Source organism: Mesocricetus auratus, unplaced genomic scaffold, assembly GCF_017639785.1.
Source record: "Mesocricetus auratus isolate SY011 unplaced genomic scaffold, BCM_Maur_2.0 Super-Scaffold_15014, whole genome shotgun sequence".
Classification (NCBI taxonomy): domain Eukaryota; kingdom Metazoa; phylum Chordata; class Mammalia; order Rodentia; family Cricetidae; genus Mesocricetus; species Mesocricetus auratus.
The window spans coordinates 10,936,759-10,957,811 of record NW_024429186.1 but is presented as its reverse complement, the minus strand read 5'-3'; the positions used below and the strand labels follow the sequence as shown (position 1 = coordinate 10,957,811).

The window sequence follows — 21,053 nt, the reverse complement described above, 5'->3', positions numbered from 1 at the left end:
AAATAGTGGGTCTTCTCACTTTAAGTGATTTAACAACAACAAAAAAATTCCTCACAGGTGTACCCTGTCGCTTGGGTTTTAGTTAATTCCAGGTGTCAAGTTGACAGCCAAGAGCATAGCCATCACATACCTGATAGGCATCCTGGAGAAGGGTGTGACAGAATGGTTAAGACAAGAGGACACTCAAGGTTGACAATGCCATAGTCAGCTGTTCTGGTCCCCAGAGCTGTAGAATATTGCCTGAGAGCAGGACCCAGTGGCAGATTCTTAGACCCCACCTCTTCCCTCCAGATTTAGTGCGCTGGAGGCTGGAGCAGTCACACCCTCCCGGTCACCTGACACCCAGAAAGTGGGTGGGGATAGGTGAACTTGAAGCAGCTGGTAACATTGTATCTGCACTCAGGAAGCAGAAAGCAATGAATACAGGTCACTACTGAGCCCAGTTTCTCTTCTGTTACACAGTTCAGGGTCCCAGACAGGGGATAATGCCACCCACAGTGGTCAGGTCTTCCCCTTTAATCCCAGAGCCAGGTGATTCTAGACTTGGTCAGGCTCACAGTTAACGCTAACCATTACACTTACCCAGACTTCAGACCCGTGGGAGTTGCAGGCAGTTCATTTCTTTTCATCAGAGGTACAGTCGGCTGTTGAATGGACCAGCTTGTTTATCCGTTTTGTAGGCATTTCGGGCGGATCGGGATGGGACAGGTATTCTGGCACTTGGAGTCACAGAATACTGAGTGTTACACAGCTCAGATGGAAAGGTATCCTGGAGCTGGAGAGTCACAGAATACTGAGTGTTACACAGTTCAGATGGAAAGGTATCCTGGAGCTCGGGAGCCAAGGACTGTCACAGGTCGCAGAAAGCATAGCAGCTTACAGCCCTGCCTCAGGGAAAAGCTTCCCCAGTGTATCAGCTCAGCTCCGGCAGGACAGGGTCTTCCAGCTGGGGATGTTTGCCCAGTGTAGCAGTTTTGCTCAGGCAGGAGAAGGTTTGCCTGGCGAAGTTGCTACAGTTCAGCTCTGCTCCTGGGAGAGAGGAGAGCTGAGTATAACAACTCCGCTCTGCCAGGGGAAGGTTTCCCCAGCAAAAGTGTTACAGTCCTGCTTGCTCTGCCCTGTCCAGAGTCGTCTCTGCTCCACACAAAAGAAGGTCTTCACCCAAAGCTCATTGAAGGGGTTTATTGGGAGGGAAGAACCCAGAGGACAGCCGGGTAGCGAGAGCAGCCACAAGCTGGACAAACACAGGATTTATATAGGGTTTCCAGGGTGCGTATCGGTCAGATTTTAATGCTGAGCTCAGACTGGCTAGTTTTCTGCACAGGGTTAGGGTCAGATTTGGCTCTGGTTTCAGGGCCAAAGTGTGTTTCTTTCTCTGGCTCTGATTCCAGGGACAAAGTGTGTTTCTTTGGCTCTGCTCAGGGTGTGTTTCTTTAGCTGGTCCCTTTTCCCTACATGTTTACCTATGGGAGACCATCTTGGTTCCTTCTTCTAGTTTTTGACAATTGTGATTAAAGCTGCTATAAACATTTACATGCAGGTCTGTGTAGACATAAGTTTTCAGACAATTAGGTAAATACTTAGTGTCAGAGTGATTACTAGATCATCTGGTAAGATTATATTTAGCTTTGTAAGACACTGCCAAACTGTATTCCAAAGTAGCTGCGCCATTTTCTGTTCCCCTCATCAATGAATGTGGGTTCCTGTGGCTCCTGTGCTAGCCAACAATTGGTGTTTTGTTTCGGTTTTGGAATTTCAGCCATTCTGATAGATGTATAGAGCTATTTCATCATTGTTTTACTTTGCACTCCCTAATGACAGTGATGTTAACTGTCTTTGCATATGTTCATTTGGCACCTGAAGATCATTAGTGAGGTGTCTTTTCTGATCTTGTGTCGATTTTTTTAATTAGGCCATTTGTTTTCTTAATATTGAATTTTCAGAGCTCCTATTATACTCTGTACAAGTCCTTTATCAGACATGTAGTTTAAAAATACTTTCTTTCAACCTAAGGTTCTTAAAATTTCTTTGGCAGATTTGTAGAGTTCTTAATGAGGTCCACTTTGTCAGTTTTGCTCCACGAGTCAAGCTTTTGATGTTTGTCATAGTTGGTTTAATTATTATTATTTTTTTTTTTTTGGTTTTTACGAGACAGGGTTTCTCTGTATTGTTTTGGAGGCTGTCAGTCCAGCCCGGCCTCGAACTCACAGAGATCCGCCTGCCTCTGCCTCCCGAGTGCTGGGATTAAAGGCGTGCGTCACCAGCGCCCGGCTGGTTTAATTATTTTAAAATTTTTATGTGCAAGAATGTTTTGTCTCCGTGTGTGTATAAGTACACACCTGTGTCTGGTGCCCAAAGAGGTCAGAAGAAGGCATTGGATCCCCTGGAACTGGAGTTATGGGTGGTTGTGAGCCACCACGGATGTGGGGAATCTAACCCAAGTCTTCTACAAGAGCAAGGAGTGCTCGAATCTTCTGAGCCATCCCTCCAGCCCCGTGATTAAACTGTCAGCTTGCCGAACCTTAGAATTCCCTGGAAGAGTGTCTCTGCCAAGACATTGCTAGGTCAGTTTGGCCCTTGGCCATGTCTGTGAGAGATTGTCTTGATTTTTAATTGATAAAGGAGAAACTGGTCCGTGTGGGTATCACCGTCTCCTGGGCAGTGGGCCCTGAACAGTAAGGTTGGGAGAAGGTGAAGAGGTCAGTGGGGTCTGTCCCTTCCTCTCCACCCTTTCCTGCGGATGTGCTGTGACTAGCTCCTCGAGTCCTGCCTTGACTTCCCCTGAGTGATGGGCTAGAACCTGGAACTGTGAACCAAACAAACCCTTTCCTCACCTACGCTGCCTGTGTCAGCGTATTTTGTCACAGCAACGGAAGTGAAACCAGAACAGTAACTACCTTCAACAGCAGCAGCGTCTTTGGGTTAGGGATGTAGTTCGGTTGGTTGGGTGCTTGTGAAATGTACATGAAGCCCAGGGTTTGATCCCCAGCACTGGGTAAGCTGCAAACGATGGTGCACATCTGTAATCCAACAGCTTGAGGGCAGGGAGGCTAGGAAGTGGAGGGGGGCAGGACAAGGAGAAGAGAAGGGGAGGGGGAGGGGAGTAAGAGAATATCAGGACAGGAGGAGCAGGAGTGGGAGGTCACTTAGCCCTCCCAAGCTTGCTTCTAGAGATACTCGGTTTTGTGCTTCTCATTGCTTGTGAGTTAGTCTGTCCAGGGCGAGAGGATGCTGTTTGGGATCACTGTTGGATCGCCGTTGCTGAAAAAGTCCCCCCCAACTTGCCTTTGTACCCATGCTGCTAGCCTTTAGAATTGATACCCATCTTCTGTGCGGCTCGGGTTCTGTGCAGCTCGGGTTCTGTGAAGCATTACTGCTGCCATGGGGAAAGTCCTGACTTCATCCTATGCTTCTCTTGCAGCCAGACCACTGGGGCAGACCCTGCCACTACGAACCACCGTCAACAATGGCACCGTGTTACCAAAGAAACCCAGTGCTTCCCTCCCATCCCCCTCGGGGCCCAGGAAAGAAATGGTTGTGCCGCTAACCAAAAGGTAGGCTATCTGAAGGACCCCCGACTTCTCAAAGTGGACCCTTGGAGGTCTAGAAGGAGCACCTCTTTCTCATAAGATGCCTGTGGTCTCATCTGAGCTGAGGCTTATAGAAGACGGGGCTGTGATGTGCTGTCATCCAGGGCATGGTATCTCAGTGTTCCTCCGCTTTAGATCTAATGTATTGCCTGTGAAATCTCAGCCAAAACAGTGGCAAGGCTCTTGTACTGTTACTTAAGTTCTTTATAAAAAAATGAATGGGACTCCAACCCACATCCTTGCATGCAACAGAGCAAAAATTCAGATTCCCATAGCAACCTTTAAGTTTTATTAGTAAGACTTGGGTAAACTCATACTTTTAAATTATGCCTAATGATAAGATTCTGAAAATCCATGTTATCTTCAGATAGATCACAGTTCACTTTCAACTTTTTGATGACTAACTGTTGACTGTCACATTTCAATGCTGTATGTTAAAATAAGCATTTAGTTTTAGGGGCTGGAGAGATGGCTCAGTGGTTCAGAGCACTGGCTGCTCTTTGAGAGGTCCTGAGTTCAACTCCCAACAACCCTTTATAGTGGGGGTCTGATACCCTCTTCTGGCATAAAGTTGTACTTGTAGACAGAGCATTCATATATAAAATAAATAAATCTTTAATAAAAAAGAAAATTAAGTGCTCATTTATTTATAGTGTTAGCTAGCCTGGAAGAAATTCCTCTGTCATAGGCATGCCATAAGAATGTGGCAGAGAGCTAGGGAGATGGTGCAGAGGCGAAAACATTTTCCATGCAGACAGCAAGCATGAGGAACAGAGCTCAGATCTCCAGAACCCATCAGTGAGCTCTGGGTTCAGCTGAGAGAGCCTGCCTCAAAGAATAAGGTGAAGAGCCATCAAGGAAGACTCTTGACTTCAACCCCATGAATGTACACACACATATAAATACGTGCCCGCATACACACACCCAGAATACGGCAGAACCTGTGGAGTTCACTGACACGCCAGTGGCCTTAGGGACACTGAGAATTTGTGTTTGGATACTGAAGTGCTTAGAGGATACCGGTGGGCTGCATCCGTGACTTAGAATGGGGACCTAGCCATCACCCTCACTTGTCACTGCCTCTAGTTTGCTCTTGAGGTCCCTCCCAAGAAGATGACCGTGATCCCCAGCCATGTGGTGTGGGCCCAGGGCACGCCTTCATGAGATGCTCATCTCACTGGAGGCTTGGTGCCTGCGTCCCACTCACCCCACCCAAGAAGCTTGTCATCATATGGTGGGTGCCCCCTGTGGACACAGAGGAGGCTCAACAAGACACATGGAGCATATCACCATCCCAGCTTCATTTCCTGCTGCTGTGATAAAATGCCCCCAATAAGAGCATCTGAGGAAGAAAGGTTCATTTTAGCTCACAGTTCCAGGTTGCAGCCCCTCATTTTGGGAAAGTCAAGGCAGGACACGAGTCAGGTAGTCATACATACCCACAGTGAGGAGCAGAGAGAGAATGAATGCATACATACATGCCCGCCTGGGCCCAGCGCATGTGATGGTGCTGTTCACATTTGAAGAGGGTCTTCCAACTTCAGTGATCCCAATTCAGAAAATCCCCCACAGGCCAGCACAGCCCAGGCAACCCTCCCCCCATACCCCAGGCTCTTCTTTAGTTTGATTTTGGTTGTGTCATGTTGTCAATTAAAAGTGACCATCATGATCACTGAGAGATCCATGGGAGAAGAGGGTGCCAGTGGGGCCCATGCGCTCAACTTTCAGGGGGCCCTGCTTCTACTAAGGCCAATCTGGTTGTCCAGAGAGTGTTGATAGTTAGTGACTTCAGAGGGAATAAGGACCAAGTGGACAACTTTCCTGACGTCCCTGGTGCTGACAGTTGTTTCCAGGTGGCAGCTGGGGAGCACACTGAGGTTCGGTCCGTGATGAGGAATGACTGGGTCATAGTTCGGATGGGAGGAGAAGCTGTAAGTAGGCCAACGGTGATGGGGTACAACCGGTTTCAAGTCAGTCTGTCAGGCCTAGAAGGGATGCGCATGTGCAGCTGTGTTGACGTCATGACATCTTTGAAATATACATAGAGTTGACCGGAGTGCTCCTCCCCTCACCAAGCAGGCTTGCCTTACGTTTCTTCCTGTAGAGTTTTGTACGTTTATTTTTTTATGGTTTTTCAAGAAAATTGGTTTTGCGGTGCTTTTTAAGACTTTGAGGTGCTATGCTTAGGCACACTTTATATCTTTTAACTCTTCACTTGGATGGTCCGGTTTTTAGAGCCAGCACAAAATGACCTTTGGGTTCTAACTAATGGTGACAGGAAGCACGGTAGCTCTCTAGATGTATGACCAACAAAATCCTGTTAGGTTTCAGGATTTACGTGTGTTTTTAAAAAGTTGTAATACAAAAAACCCGAAACATTAAATGTGGTCCCTTACGTGTGTGTGTGTGTGTGTGTGTGTGTGTGTGTGTGTGTGTGTGTGTGTGTGTGTAGTTCAGCAGGACAGGAAGATTTGTATATTGTTGTCCAGCAGGTGACTGGAGCCTTTCAACTCTCAAAATGGAATCTTTCCATGCACCCAACAACAACTCTGCTCTCTGTCCCTGGCACAACCCCTCCTGGTTTGATTCTATGGTTTTAAGTACTTTAATAATAATAAAAAGTGTGTGTGTGTGTCACGGTGTCCATGTGGAAGTCAGAGGACAACTTGTAGGCCTCAGTTCTCACCTTCTACCATGTGGCCCTGGGGACAGCGCTCAGGACATCCACGTGGTGGTAAGTGCCTTTGCCCACAGAGCCTTCTTGCTGACCTAGTCCAAGCTACTTTCCACACTTACATGCCCCTTTGGAACTGTCCCCTTTGCTTAGCATAGTGTCCTCAGGGTTCATGCCTGCTGTGGTGTGTCACAGCTTTCATTTTCAAGGCTGAGTGATATTCCAGCAAATGTGGGTAGGGTTCATTTTGTTGTCTGCCACTCAGTGAGGGACAGGGAATTGCTTCCATGTTTTAGCTACTACGACCATGCTGCTGCCACCACGGCTGGGCACGGTTATCTCCATGGCCTGGCCTCCAGTCCTTTGGGAAGTGTATCCACAGTAGGATTTGAATTTCTCCATCTCTCAGCATTTGTGGTTATTCTCTTCTTTTTGCTTCTTTGTTTTGGTTATGTTTGGGAAAGTGTCTCCATTTGTAGTCAAGGCTAGCCCTAAACTCATGATCCTCCTGCCCTGGCCTCCTAGATGAGACTACAGGCATAAGCCACAAGCCTGACGTTCTTTTCTTTTGGCTGCTGTCATCTTAGCGGGTGTCGGGCGATCTCTCTGCGTAGTTTTGATTTGTATTTCTACCCCCATCTGTGCAGCCCTGGCTGGTCTGGAGCTCACTGTGTAGACCAGGTTCTCTCAGACTCACTGAGATTTTTCTGCCTCTACTTTCTTAGTGCTGGGATTAGACCTGTGGGTAACTACAGTTGGCCTTACAATTTTTATCACATTTTTATTTGCTTGTTTATTTATTTGCGTGAGTGCATATCATGTTAGTGTAGGTAAAGAAAACTTAGAAGACCCAGTTCTCTCTCCTACCGAGTAGGTCCCTGGGACGGAATTCTAGCCAAGCGGCTTAGAGACAGGCACGTCTATCCACTGAGCCATCTTGCTGGCCCCTGTATCTTATGATTACTGATGTAGATCTTTTTTTTTTCATACGGTTGTAGACCATTTTTACATCTTCAAAGAAATCTATCCAACACCTTTACATATGTAATTGTTTTTTTCATATTTGTGCTTCTTGAGATAGCTGCCTCCTAGGTGCTGAGGCTAAAGGCTGTCCCGTCTTTCACACATCTCACTGAATTCAGTTTGCTGGTATTTTGTTGAGAACTTTTCTTTTTAATAGATTTTTCATCAAAGATATTTGTCTTCTTGTGGTGTCTCTGTCCGGTTTTGGCATCAAAGTGATACTTGTCACATAGAAGGAAACCAGAACTCTTCTGTCCCCTTCAGCTCTGAAGAGGGGGTTGACGCTAATTATTCTTTCAGTGTTTGATAGGACTTTCCAGTGAAGCCAACTGGTTTGGGGCTTTCTGTCTTCGGGAGGTATTCTTATTGTTCAGACTCCTTGATCCTTTATGATTCATTCTTTTTTTATTTTTTTATTTTTATTTTTTTGGTTTTTACGAGACAGGGTTTCTCTGTATTGTTTTGGAGGCTGTCGGTCCAGCCTGGCCTCGAACTCACACAGATCCGCCTGCCTCTGCCTCCTGGGTGCTGGGATTAAAGGTGTGCGCCACCACCGCCCGGCTATGATTCATTCTTAATAGGTTATATATTTCTAGAACTGCATTTACTCCCTCTAGGCTATTCAGTTTGCCAACATGCAATGATTCATAAAGTCTCTAATAATTCTTTATATTCCTGGGGTGCCGTTAGTTGTAATGGCCAGTCTTCTTTCGATTCACCCTTCCTTTTCCTTCTTTAGTTTCAACAAAGGTGCTTGGTTTTGTGGATCTTTTTGTAAAGCTCCAGGCTCTGCTGTTCTTCCCATTACTGTTCTGCTTTATACCCATGTCTCCTGCACTGATCTTCACTGGGTCCTTCCTTCTGTCAACACCGTTTCGTTTGGGTTTTGTTGTCGTTTGTTTTTGTTTCTTGTTTGCCAGAAAAGATTGCTGCTTTTCTGGTTTGCCAAGGAGTGAAGTGAGGTTGCGGTTGGGCCTTTACCTCATTCCAGCCCAGTACCAAGGATTTCTGGGTCGTGAGGGATGTCAGTAGTGTTATCTTAAGAGGAGAGAGGGAAGAAGGAGGGAGGGAGAAAAAAGTCATGACTCATAGCTACCATGCTGTGTGTGTGTATATGTGTGTGTGTATGTGTGCATGTGTGAGATAAAAGTGTATATGAATGTGTGTATGTGTGTTCATGTGTGTGTGAGGTATAAGTGTATATGAATATGTATGTGTGTGCATGCATGTGTGTGATACAAGTGTATATGAGTGTGTGTGCATGTGTGTGAGGTACAAACGTATATGAGTGTGTGTGTACATGTATGTTCATGTGCATTTAAACATGCTCTTTCTAGCTCTGTACACTTTCCTTTTCTTTTTTTCCAATCTTCTTTCCTCTTTGCCCTTTTTGTAGTATTGGCAATTTTTGTGGTACTGGGAATCGAACCCAAGATCTCATGCATGCTAGGCAATCACTACAGTGAGCTATACCCCCAGTTAGACTTTTCTTTTTCAATTTACAAAGCGATCCATTGAATTTGCCTGCTCTGCTGTTCTCAGTGTGAAGCTTTGGACTGGCCACGTGTGGTTTTCCAGACTTAGCCCTGAGAATGTGGAGGACTGTTGCTCTCCCAGCTGCCACGGGGCTTCCGCTGGAATGCATCCTATTCACTGGGAAGCTGGAGACAGGAACGGCTGGCAGCCTCTAGATGCGATGCCTTGAAGTAGCTCTCATTAGGAAAGGTTTCTGACAGCAAAAAGAAGCCAGCCAGACTTCCTGAATGCAGAGGTTAAAGCAGGGTGGGGGCCGGGGTTCCATAAACACATTTACAATCACGAAGAATGTTGTTGTAATCGAGACTCCAAATGAACCAAGCTGGGACATCTGGGAGGCATGCGTGGTGTGTGTTTGTTTTCGAGAGAAGACTCTGGGGCTGTTAGCCTGGTGCTCAAGGACAAAATCCCCTTTGGAAGCAGTCCAGCCCCAGCGGTCGTGCATTGTGTTGCCAATTAAAACTCAGTCTGGGACTGGGCTCCCCTGCGTTGGAATCCTTGGGAAGAGGTTTTGTTTCTATTTGTCAAAGGAGAAAGGGCAGAAAAGCCAGGGAAGACATTGTAGGTCACACCTTGCTCCATGGACTACTGAGCCGACCAATAGCTGTTACCCCATGCACAAGAAAGAGACTATTGCTCACAGGGGGAGGGGGCAAGCTGGGGGGGCTAGCAGGGCAGGACAATTGGGGTGTGAGTGTTAGCAGAGATCAAAAGAACAAAACCGGGACAGGCATCATGTTAACAGTGCTCTGTGCCAGTCTGCGGCTGAAACAGTGAAGTAGCTGTTGCTTCCAAACAGCCAGTGGCCCTTGGGGAAAACGGTCAAGCCGTTGCACTTGTGGTCCGGCACACGTCAGTGCCAGGCACCCACGCCACGCAAAGAGCCAAAGAAACAAAACCTGACTTCAGTTGATTTTTCAGAAAAGTTATTTCTAGACTGGGCACGGCAGCTCATCTCTATGGTCTCAGTGCTTGGGAACCTGAGACAGCTGATTTGTCACCAACGCCAAACCAGTGGTGTCCATAGTTGGGGGGGGGGGGGGGTTAGCCTGTAAAAGTTCCAGGTCTAACTGGAATGAAGGGTGAGACCCTGTTATTTTTAATATATGCCTTTGTATTCAGACCCAGTACAATGGAGGGATTAATGGAATATAGGGTACAATGGAGGGATTAATGGAATATAGGGTTTGCATCTGTTGTCGGTAGAGAAGGAACGGTGATGGTGTTACGTCAGGAAGGACTAAGTGGCCTCTGCTGGTTATCAGAAACCATACAATTCCCATAACTCAAGTAGTCTTTCTGTGGCGGGGGAACTATGCAGTTTGGTTCCTGCAAATGGTTTTCTCTAAGACTTTCTGAGGTGGTGTTTCTGGGAAAGTACTTGTGTCACAAAGGTTTTAGGGACCGGGTTGGTGTCTTGGTGGGCAAGAGCTCTTGCTGCACTGGCATGGACCTGAGCTCAGGTCTTCAGCACCCCCACAAAGGAATTGGGGTGTGGCTGTGCATACACAAAACCCCAGTGCTGTAGATGCTATAATTTAAGAAAAGCAGCATTCAAGAGAAAGACACCACACAACAGGGTTCAAGCAGTGGTTTTTTTTTTTTAATTAGGGAATGGGATCATAAAAAGGGTAAAGGGAAGGGGAGAGAGAGCAGCCTCTAGGGACAGGAGCAGCAGGAGAGAGGGAAGAGAGAGAGAGGGGCGGGGGAGGGAGGGAGAACGGGAGGTGGGTAGGGCCCTTATAAAAGGAACACAGTGAATGTGCACAGGAGGTGCTCTTAGTGGCTGCAGCTGAAGGTGCATCCTGTCAGAACCCCAAGGGCAGTGCAGATGCCTGAATACTGACAGCAGGAGGCTGAGACAGGACGATTCTTGGGGTTTACTGACTGCCAGTTCAACTCCAAGTTCAGTGACAGACCCTGCTCCAAGGGGAAAAGGCAGAGAGCAGTGGAGGAAGGCACGTGACACCCTCCTCTGGCTTCCACGTGCACGTGGACAGGTGTGTGCATCTGTCCCTTACACCAACATGCACCACACAGCACAGGCCCGCACACAAAATAAGGAAGGAAATTTTGAAAGACACAGCGTAATCTATATTTATCATAATGATAGGGAAGCATCTTTACTAAATTAATATTAAAGTGTGCCATCTCAGCCTGTCAGAATTAGGTATGTCATACTTTGCAGGACAAAAAGCCCCTGTGGCCCTGGTGCCCGTAGCCTCTGCAGCACTTGGATAGCATGGAAGACACCATCAATGCCTAGTATTTGTTGAGTGGGTCACAGTTTTTAACTCATCGTCAGAAACTCTGCTCGTAAGAGCTCTGCTACAGATTCCCTCCTGCTACAGATTCCCCCCTGATGGTAAATGTTCAGGGCCTTTTCATGAAATTTTGGAAAAACTAATTTCTTCAGCTCAAATCATCTAATGACAGAAAGCCATAATTCTAGCTTCTTGGGCTGAGAGCTATTATCTCATCACAAGGAGAAATGTCACACGTCTCCATTGCAAGAATTTTTATCATGTCTGAGATTCAAATTGGCAAGGATTCTTCGATGCATATATAATGAAATACAAAAAAGTCGATTTCCCTTCAGACTTAGCAGTTTGGGGTCAGGTGTGGGGACAGAGAAGCAGATGAGAAGTAATGCTGGTGTTTACTCACCAAAAACACTCAACCTCCCTCAAGCACCAAGAGATGAGCTCTGTTATTGTGAGGCCTCTCGCAAGCTGGTACCCCTGCCATGTCACAAATAAAGAGCATTGTTTTCCCTTGCTGTCCAGAGGGACTGTAAGGTCTTTGATATTCCCTGCTGGTGATTAAAGGGAGCTTCCTGCAGCGAGTCCACAGCCCTACTCTCTCTGGCTGCCCTTGTTGCTGCAATGTCTTCAAGCTTTTGTTTTCTGTCCTTCATCTGAGCCCTCCTAAATCCTCTTTAATTCATAAGGGCTCTTGGTTCTCAAAAGAAATTGTCTTATTTCTGTTTTTTTTTCTACACAGAGGACAATAGTAACTTTTCTTTTTAAAGTTTAGCATTTTGATGCAAATGTGGGCATGACAAATGTCCTAAAAGAGCTGTGATGGATTCTACTGAGTTGTGTGAGTAAAACATGGTATCTGTCTGTTCTGATGCTTGCAGCCTGCAAGTCCCTGAAGCTTATTACACGTTCCACTGGGGCTGGAAGGTGGCTCAGTGGTTAAGATCACTGGCTGCTCTTGCAGAGGACCAGGGTTCAATTACCAGCACGTACATGGCAGCCTACAACTCTATATAACTCTGGTTCCAGGAGATCTGATGCCCTTGTCTGGTCTGCTTGAGTTTCAGTCATTCATGCAATACATATATATACACACACACAAGCAAGCATTTATTTAGTTGGTTTGTTTTTGTTTATTTGTTTTTTAAATCTTTGGGGACCTGCCAGCCAGTTCCCAAAGAAATACGTGGAAATTTATTATTGCTTATGAATGCCTGGTCTTGGCTGGACTTGTTTCTAGCCAGCTTTTCTAACTTAAATTATCCTACTTCTCTTTAACTATGTTTTGCCTCTGGTCTTTTTACCTTTCTTTATTCTATGTATCTTTCTTTCCTTCTTTACTCTGTGGCTGACTGTGGCTGGGTGGCTTTTCTGGCTCCTCTCTCTTTTTACCTTTCTTTATTCTATGTATCTTTTTTTCCTTCTTTACTCTGTGGCTGACTGTGGCTGGCTGGCTTTTCTGGCTCCTCTCTCTTTTTGCTTTTCTTTTGAGCCCAGATTTCTCCTCCTGTTTATTCTGTCTGCCTGGGGAAGCCTTGCCTATCCCTCTCCTGCCTAGCCATTAGCCATTCAGCTCTTTATTAAACCAATCAGCTGTTTTAGACAGGCAAAGTAACACAGCCTCACAGAGTTAAACAAATGTAACATAAAAGAATGCAACACATCCTTGCATCATTAAACAAATATTCCACAACATAAATGAATGTAGCACATCTTTTAATATTCCACAACTCATTTTTGCACATAAAAATAAAAATAAATAAATCTAAAACAACGAAATTCTTTCTCCCACTGACACTCTTATGTGTGGACAGAATGGGTCTGAAATACTCCGAACAGATCAGTGCCAAGTCGAGGGAGCTCAGATCTGCTGGGTAATCCTTGTTCCCCTCCCTCCAACACGGTGGCTTGATGGCCTTATCCAGGGCCTCCCTTGTGGCAAGGCTTAGGCCGTGTAACTATATTAGTTTGTTATGTATTGGATTTGTGGAAACTCATCAGATATGCAGAGCCCCGAGGGAACATACCCCCTTTGCTATCCCCCCTGAGTGACTAAGGAGACTTCCTGCAGGAAGGTCCTGGTTAGGTGACCAGTAGAGAGAGAGGGCATGGGCTGGAGCCACTAACCCAGCCCCTCTCAGAAGCTCAGGCAAGTCGTTGTATATCCCTGAACTTGTTTTCATCATCTGTAAAATGAGGATGATGATATTTTTGCAGGAAATGTGTGAGGTTTAGGTGAAATAATCTATGTAAGATGGGATATGTCCACTTCCCATTAACCGCTGTTCCAGGCACTGGCTTGAGTTTGGTTAGTGTTTGACGTAGTTGGATGATAAATATGCTTTACCATGCCATTGGGACATTTTGTGCAGGTCTTTAAATTGCCGTGAACTTAACACGAACTCCCACAAGGACACTGTAGAGGCGTTGCTCTGGGACTCTTTCTGCTGCCGCAGTCTCCTGGGCCCTTCCAGTGGCTCCCATAGGAGAGCTTCCGAGTCTGCACCGGGTGCTTGGCAGAGGTGGCTCGGTAAGGTACAGCAGCTGATGGTTTTCATCATGGGAAGATGGTGAACCCCAGGCATAACAGTTTCTCTGGTCTTTAGGCTATAATCCTGGGTTTCAGAAAAATCGTGTTGTCCTAAGACATGTCATTTTCTTGTCCCCAAATTGAGCATTCTAAAACAAAACCCACAAAGAAATGAACAAACCACATGCTGACCTTTAGACACACCCATGAAGAGCCTCCTGTGAGACGCCCAGTGACACAGATCCAAAGCTCCTTCAGTCACCAGAAAGACCTTGTGCAAAAACGGTCATGGTCACAGTCATTTTCTCATGGTGGCCTTTGCAAACATAACACAAGGTTACTATCAAGGAAGCTGAAGGTTGGACTAAGGGAGGGATAGACCAAGGAGGAAGAGAGTGGCCAAGAAGGAAGATGTGTGAGTGACAGGAGCCTTGCTGGAGGCACACGGGGTGGTTTCACCCTGGAACAGGGCCCTGGCGGGGTCCTGCTGTCTTAGGTCCCTCAGCTCCTGTGCACTGCTATGAGATTTGGTGGCTTGTCTTCCTGCCATGGGCCATGTCCTTCTTAGCTCTGAGATAATCCCCCCCCCGAGCTTGTCCTGTGTCTGCTACCCGATTCCATGCAGCTTTTCAACCTGCTTCTAAAAAAGCACTTTCGGGGGGGCTTTTCTTCTCTCTTTTTTGTCTTTCCTTCTTTCTTATTTTCTTTCTTTCAAGATGTATTTTTCAATTAGGTATACAGTGGTCCATCTGCATCTATGTCTGCACACCAGCAGAGGGCACCAGGTCTCATTACCGATGGTTGTGAGTCACCATGTGGTTGCTGGGAATTGAACTCAGGACCTCTGGAAGAGTAGTCAGTGCTCTTATCCTCTGAACCGTCTCTCCATCACTTTCTTCTCTTTCTTGCTGCCTTCCCTACATCTGTGGCCCAGTGACACCCTTCAACAGCCACCAGATGAATAGCCCTGTCCCAAGCCCTGTGCGTGTAACTACCAAGCTCCCCACCCTGGCTCCTCTTCCCCTGTCTGCACAACGGACGCCTTCCCCCTTCTCACAGACGAGGGCAGAGTCTGTAGCAGGAGCAGAGACTGACACCTCACTATTTCATCCATTCTGGCCTGCATGGGGCTCTGCAAAGAATGCAAAACCGCCTGTTGTGGTAAGATCTCATGGTTGGCCTACAAGGAAGGTAAGGGGCTCCCGGAGAAGCCTGTAACAGTCATGTGCTTGCCTAGGTGTGTTTCAGATGCTTTAACACAGTACCACAAGTCTGTGGACTGACAAACCACAGAAGAGGAAGTGGTTGCTCATGTGTGTGAGTGGGACTTCATTGGGTGCCAGGTTCCAGGAGGTCCTCTGCTGGGTTGCAGCCTGCTTCTTCACTCTGTGTCCTGATGAGGTGGTCAGGGAGCGAAGGCTCTCAGGAGCCCCTTTTATGAAAGCACTAAGCACATTCATCAGGGCTCTCCAACCTGATGACCTAATTACCTCCCGAAGGACCACACCTCCAGCACTGTGGTGCAGAGGGGCAGGCTTCAGTGGGTGAAACTATTGGATGCTCTGGGAGGGTTACTCAGCCTTCATTGTTCCCTGGCTCCTTGTGTGCCTTTGGGACTCGTGTGTGTGTGTGTGTGTGTGTGTGTGTGTGTGTGTGTGTGTGTGTGTGTGTGTGTGTTTCGAGATAGGGTTCTCTGTGTAACAGCCCTGGGTGTTCTGGAACTCACTTGTAGACCAGGGTGGCTTCGAACTCACTGATATCCACATGTCTCTGTCTCCCAAGTGTTTAAAGGTGTGCTCCTCCACACCTGACTGGAATTCCCACACATTGATTACTTTCTTCTGGCCCGTACTTTCGACCGTGGGTGACAAGCATGTGTGAGTTTCAGCGATGGAATGAGGGAGCCATGAAAATTTTATGAACAAAAGCACAAGAATAAAAGATTTCTCAACAACCAGCAAACAAAAATTAACTAAAAATTAATGAACCAGAGGTTTGTGACAGTGCCCACCCTTATGGCATTGTGTGGCTTCGCTGCAGCCTTGGTTCTGAACACACAGTGTACACTCTCTACTGTGCATGCCATCATGCCTGCGACACTAGGGAGCTTTGCTTGAAACACCTAGGCTCAGATTCCAAGCTATGAACTGTGGTGTTTTTACTACATATACAAAGTTTCCTGATGCTGTAGACACATAATGGCTTAATCAGTACTTTCTTACTGTCCTTCCTCAGCTTGTAAGTATCTAATAATATACCGTTGAATTCTATTGTGTTAGGAGTTTCTAAAATTGCTGTTTGAGGCTGGAGAGACGGATTGGTGGTTAAAAGCATTTGCTGCTCTTGCAGAGTTTGGTCCCCAGAACCCACACCAGGTGACTTTCAACTGCCTGGACTCCAGCACCAGGGGATCCAATGCCATCATCTGGCCTCCAATGACTACTACTACTACACACACACACACACACACACACACACACACACACACACACAGACACCCTATGTGTGTGCATATACATAATTAAAAACAAAATAAAATAATCTTTAAATTGCTGTTTGAGGTACAGCCTTGAAATCTGTGAATCACTTGAATAGATTTTGATTTAGGTTAGAATTCCCAACAAGTTCTGATATGGTCCTAAGCATACTTTGTGCTACAAATTTACATGAAGTAGAGTTCTTGGCATCAAGAGTTACTCATCTGGAATATCAATGAACTCCAATAAACACCGAAGATGCCGTACACCCTGTACTATCAGATATTCAGCTAAGATTTAAATCTTCATGTCAAAATAAACAATCACATCATTAGTAGGCAAATTGGCTATGATTTCAGTAAGTGGGAAATCAGACGTGTGCCAAAGAACTGTTTTAAAAATAAATGTGTAGTTTCTTAGTGGTGAGTGTTCTGTTTGCATGCCTCCTTTAGGTACTGTAAACCCAGATCACGTGAGGGCATCTCAGGTAAAGGCACCCGGGAAAATGTTTAAGAAGCCTGGCCTGTACTAGGTTCTTCTGTGTGGGTCATTTAGGCATGTTCAAACCCTTGTTGGCTCTTTCCCAGGCTCCCAACATTCCAGGCCTGTTTATTAGACGGCCTGAAGCTGTGTTCTCAGACTGCAAATAAAGACGGTGTGGTAGATGCTTTGGCCGTGGTCTGTGGCGCCCTCCCTGTCTGCGTCTGTCCCTGGTGTGCTTCTGGCTATGTTCTCCTGAGGCAGCACTGTGGTTGCTCTAGACACCCCTGCTGAGGGGTGCCCCATGCATTGGAGGATGAATTGCAGTCTCTCTGGTCTCTTCTCAGCAGCAGCAGCCCTCTCCCCTCCCTTGTGACCAGGGATGCCTCCAGACATTGCCAGGTGTCTCCTGGAGGATATTATCACCCTCGGTGAAGAGCCACTGATGTATGCTCAAACACCCTTAAGGGCAGGTCCCCGACCTTCAAAGCCCTCCCACAGTGTATTGGGGTCTTGGGCTCGGTTTCCTCTATGACTCTGAACTACATAGTCACTTGCCCAAGGCAGCGAGTAAGGAGAGGCATGGGTTCCAGGTGACATTGTGGGAGCCTTTGGTAAGGATTTTGAACCCCTGTGTCTTTCAAATGGCAGTGTGAGAGCCTGAGTGTGTAGCCTGTCACCCTCAATACACTCAGCAGTGAAGGACAGTCACACTGGGGAGGGCTCAGTCTCACCGGCCCGTCCTTCCTTCCCACAGCATCAATAGGACCAGCTCTTCCGAACGAGTGTCTCCAGGTGGCCGGAGAGAGAGCTCCGGGGACTCCAAGGGAAGCCGGAACCGCACGGGCTCTACCAGCAGTTCCTCCAGCGGCAAGAAGAACAATGAGAGGTGAGGAGCCCTTACGTGCTGGCAATGCCTTCTGACATTTTATTACCCAAGAGACTCCTCAGGAGATCCCTCTCGACAAGTGAGGGCCCTGCCTGAGCTCCAGGCCTTGTGAGACTGCATTAATGGGCGTAATGGCGGAGAGGAGCATGACAGCTGACAATCACAGGTCACATCCAGGAAACCCAGACATCTAGTGCCCCGCCCCCATCTGACTTAATAATACTGATACTGATACTAATAATAGAGCAGTGTCTGAGGAAATCAGCCCAGGAAGTGGATTTGAGTTTCTAGGTGCAGTACCTCCCATCACCAATACACCCTCCCAAAGTAATCTTCAAGTTAATGTTTCTGGAATGTTTAAACTTTGTCAGCAAAGTTTTCTGGGACGGCTTGAAAGCCGTGCTGTTACACTCACTCAGGGGCGGTTTTCAAAGTGAGCTAGCACCAGAATTTCGAACCATTTTCTTTTCTGGTTTCCTGCCCTACACTTACTCCTAACTGTAAAGTTTCTATGAGTTTAGTTTACAGTGAATTATGATAAATACCTGTGAAACGCATACTAATATTTTACTCCCAAAAGCCTTTTTTTTTTTTTTTTTTTTTTTGCATGTTAACAACCTGTTTTAAGGATGTGTTGTGTCGGCGAAGCTCCTGTGCCTATCTGCCGAGTGTGGGTCTTGTTCTTGCCACGCTCTGGTTTCAGTTTTTCTGCGCTGTGAAGTCTGGGAAGGAGGCTCAGTTTTAGAGGTTAACCTTGTTTCTTTTTAGACGTTCATGGAAGGGGACAGCTTCGTCAGAACAGGGTGGGTTCCAAACCGCAGGCTGTAAAGCTTCCAAGTTTGAAACAGTCTTGTAAGGCACGCGGAAACTCCAGTCAGTTTTAGTTCTGAAAAGGACCTTTGTAGGACGAGTGGGAGGAGGAGAGGGAGAAGAGCACAAAGAAGAAGAAAAGGTAAATGGCTGGAGAGATGGCTCAGCAGTGGAGACCACTGCCTGTTCTTCCAGAGGACCCGGGTTCAATTCCCAACACCCATGTATCAGCTCCTGCTAGCCTGTAACTCCAGTTCCAGGAGCTCCGATTGATACCCGCTACCTGGGTACTGCACACACATGGTGCATAGACATACATGCAGACAAAACACCCATATACATAAAGTACAACAATTTTAAAAATACTGACACCTCTCTCTATGGCATGGCAAATTGAGTTCCCAGCCTGCTGACAATTCAGAGACCATGGGTGTATCTTCTTCTCAGGCTATTAGTGTTCCTTAGAGAAGATTATGCTAATCTCACCCTAATGGGCTAGTGAGACCTTGGCAGTGACAGCAGGTGGGCACAGAGTGTGCTGGCCAGAGGCTTCTCTGAACGGAATTCAGGCTGTTTGGTGCTGATCTGAAATTTCTAGATTTTGGCAGGTCGTATGCACATCTGATTTGTATTAGGAATTTCCAGAAAGAATCTACACTGTGTAAATTCTAGACCTGTTTTATCCTTTAAATCCCATGGCTTTAACTAATGTCCTGGGTAAATATTTCCATAAAGGATATTTACAATAGGATTTTTGAGAACTGCCACAAGGAAGGAATTTTCATTTGGAAATGAGAGAATGGGAATGTCTGCAAATCGTTTTCTAAAAATAATCCTGGCCACTGAGAGTGTCCACTCGAAGCCAAACCCCGCCATCTCATTGGAACCAAGAGACCACCCAGGCCATCATGCTGTCAGGGGTTCAGAGAGGACACTTGGGGCCCCACTGGTACTGGAAGATACTTTGGGTGCCTATCGGGATAGCAGTAGGAGCGGTAGGATCAAGTTAGTGGTGTGGCTCGAAAAGTTCCTCTGGTGTTGCTCTCCCCGGGCCTGGCCAGCTCCAACCAGGCACCCAGGCCGGTGGCTTACTGAGGAACTCTCGGGTTCTAGGCTAGCACAGAGAAAAGCCTGGGAAGGGCCCGGTGGATTCTCCCGCGACTTCCAAGGCGGAAGACAAGCTGGCTCCTCCCTTCGCTGGGGTTCTGAGTTCCGGCCACCCTAGGCGGCTGCCTCCCATCAGAAGTCTTGTCTGTTCGGTTGTCTGTCCGGTTCCTGTAGGCAGTGAGACTGAATGGACAGCACATGCCAAGGTCGGTCTGGGCGTCTTCCCTACGGAGAGCCCTGGCTTTTCCTCTGTGGTGCTGAGACGTTTGTGCCTTGCGCCTGTCACCCTTATGAAGGTGCCAACCGGGAAGAGAAGAGCAGTGCTTGGGGCGGCGGAGCCCAGGAAAACAACGCACCAGTCTCCCGGAACTCCTCAGCCGTCTCTCTCTCACGTGTAAGGTGGCAGTGACTAACGACTTCGGAAGTGACCCGTCTTTTCTCTGGGTTGACAGGTGTGATTACATTTGTACGAATGGTCCAAGCCATTGACAAAACCTAACCATGATTCTGGCAACGGATGGCCCACTCCAGGACCCTCCCAGCTGCCAGCCGGGCGCCTGTCATGAGCTGGCTGCAGAAGGGACGGCTCTGGCTGCAGAAATCCTGATAACTTCTTTGCGATGGCGGGAGGCCCTTCCGCTTCCTCTCAGGACAGCCTTTGGCGCGTAGGTGGAAGGGTACCGATATCAGCCAGAGAATTCAGGCTCTGCCCTCATCTGTGGACTCAAACCTCGCACACCAGTGGCCATAATGCTACGTGCCACACCAGATGTGCAATGCTGTCGTGGTGCAAGGATGCCAGGCCAGCTCCTCAACAACAGTGAGAGCAACCATGGGGGCTATCAGTAGGCGTTGTGCGACGCTTCACTCTTGGGCTGGAAATAAGGTTTGGGCAAGTCCTGAGCGTCCCTTGAGTGTGGGAACGTCTGAAACAGGTGTGCCTTTCTTTTATTTAGAACGCCATTCTTCATTAGGCTTCCCATGTTTTTGCTCCCACATCTCCTTTTTATTTTTTCAACACACAGGGTTTCTCTGCATAGCCCTGGCTGTCCCGGAACTCGCTCTGTAGACCAGGCTGGCCTCAAACTCACAGAGATCCGCCTGCCTCTGCTCCCCGAGTGCCAGGATTAAAGGCGTGCACCACACTGCCCAGCTTGTCACTTTCTTTAGAAGTGACCAGTGGAGGTGACAGTCTTGTTTATGACTTGGTAGTCTTCACCTTCCATCTTGACTGTTGAACACGTAAAAATACTTGGCTTCTAACCAGCCTCAGGTTTTAACAGCATCTAATCTCTGCACTGACAATGTAGGGCAATGTAATATTTTACTTTCTGCAATATTCATGGCAAATGAATATTAATGATTACATAATGGGTCTTGTCACCACGAAGTGCTTATTAAATTTAAATAGGGAGTCAGCAATAACATCCTGAGAGAAGAATGTGATGTAGCCAGTACACTAATCCACTAAGGAATCTCTTTAACTTAAAAAGTTTTGTATCAGAGAAATGGCTGCTTGTTTATAAGTTCATGGGCACAGTTAACATTACACATTGCTGGACTGAGAAAGTGTTTTGTCCCAGCACTCAGAAGGCAGAGGCAAGTGGATCTCTGTGAGTTCCAGGACAGCCAGGGCTACACAGAGAAACCCTGTCTCAAATAAATAAATGAAAGAA

At 47.1% G+C, this 21,053-nt stretch overlaps 1 protein-coding gene across 5 annotated transcripts in view; it reads left to right on the top strand.

Moving 5' to 3' along the window:
- Positions 1–21,053, top strand: part of Eml1 (EMAP like 1) — a 153,433-nt gene that overhangs the window by 89,361 nt on the left and 43,019 nt on the right. For all 5 annotated transcript variants that reach the window (XM_040742513.1, XM_040742514.1, XM_040742517.1 and 2 more), the window contains exons 3-4: positions 3,422–3,554; positions 17,329–17,460. In XM_040742513.1, coding sequence (XP_040598447.1) covers positions 3,422–3,554; positions 17,329–17,460 — 265 coding nt within the window. The remainder of the gene's footprint in view (positions 1–3,421; positions 3,555–17,328; positions 17,461–21,053) is intronic.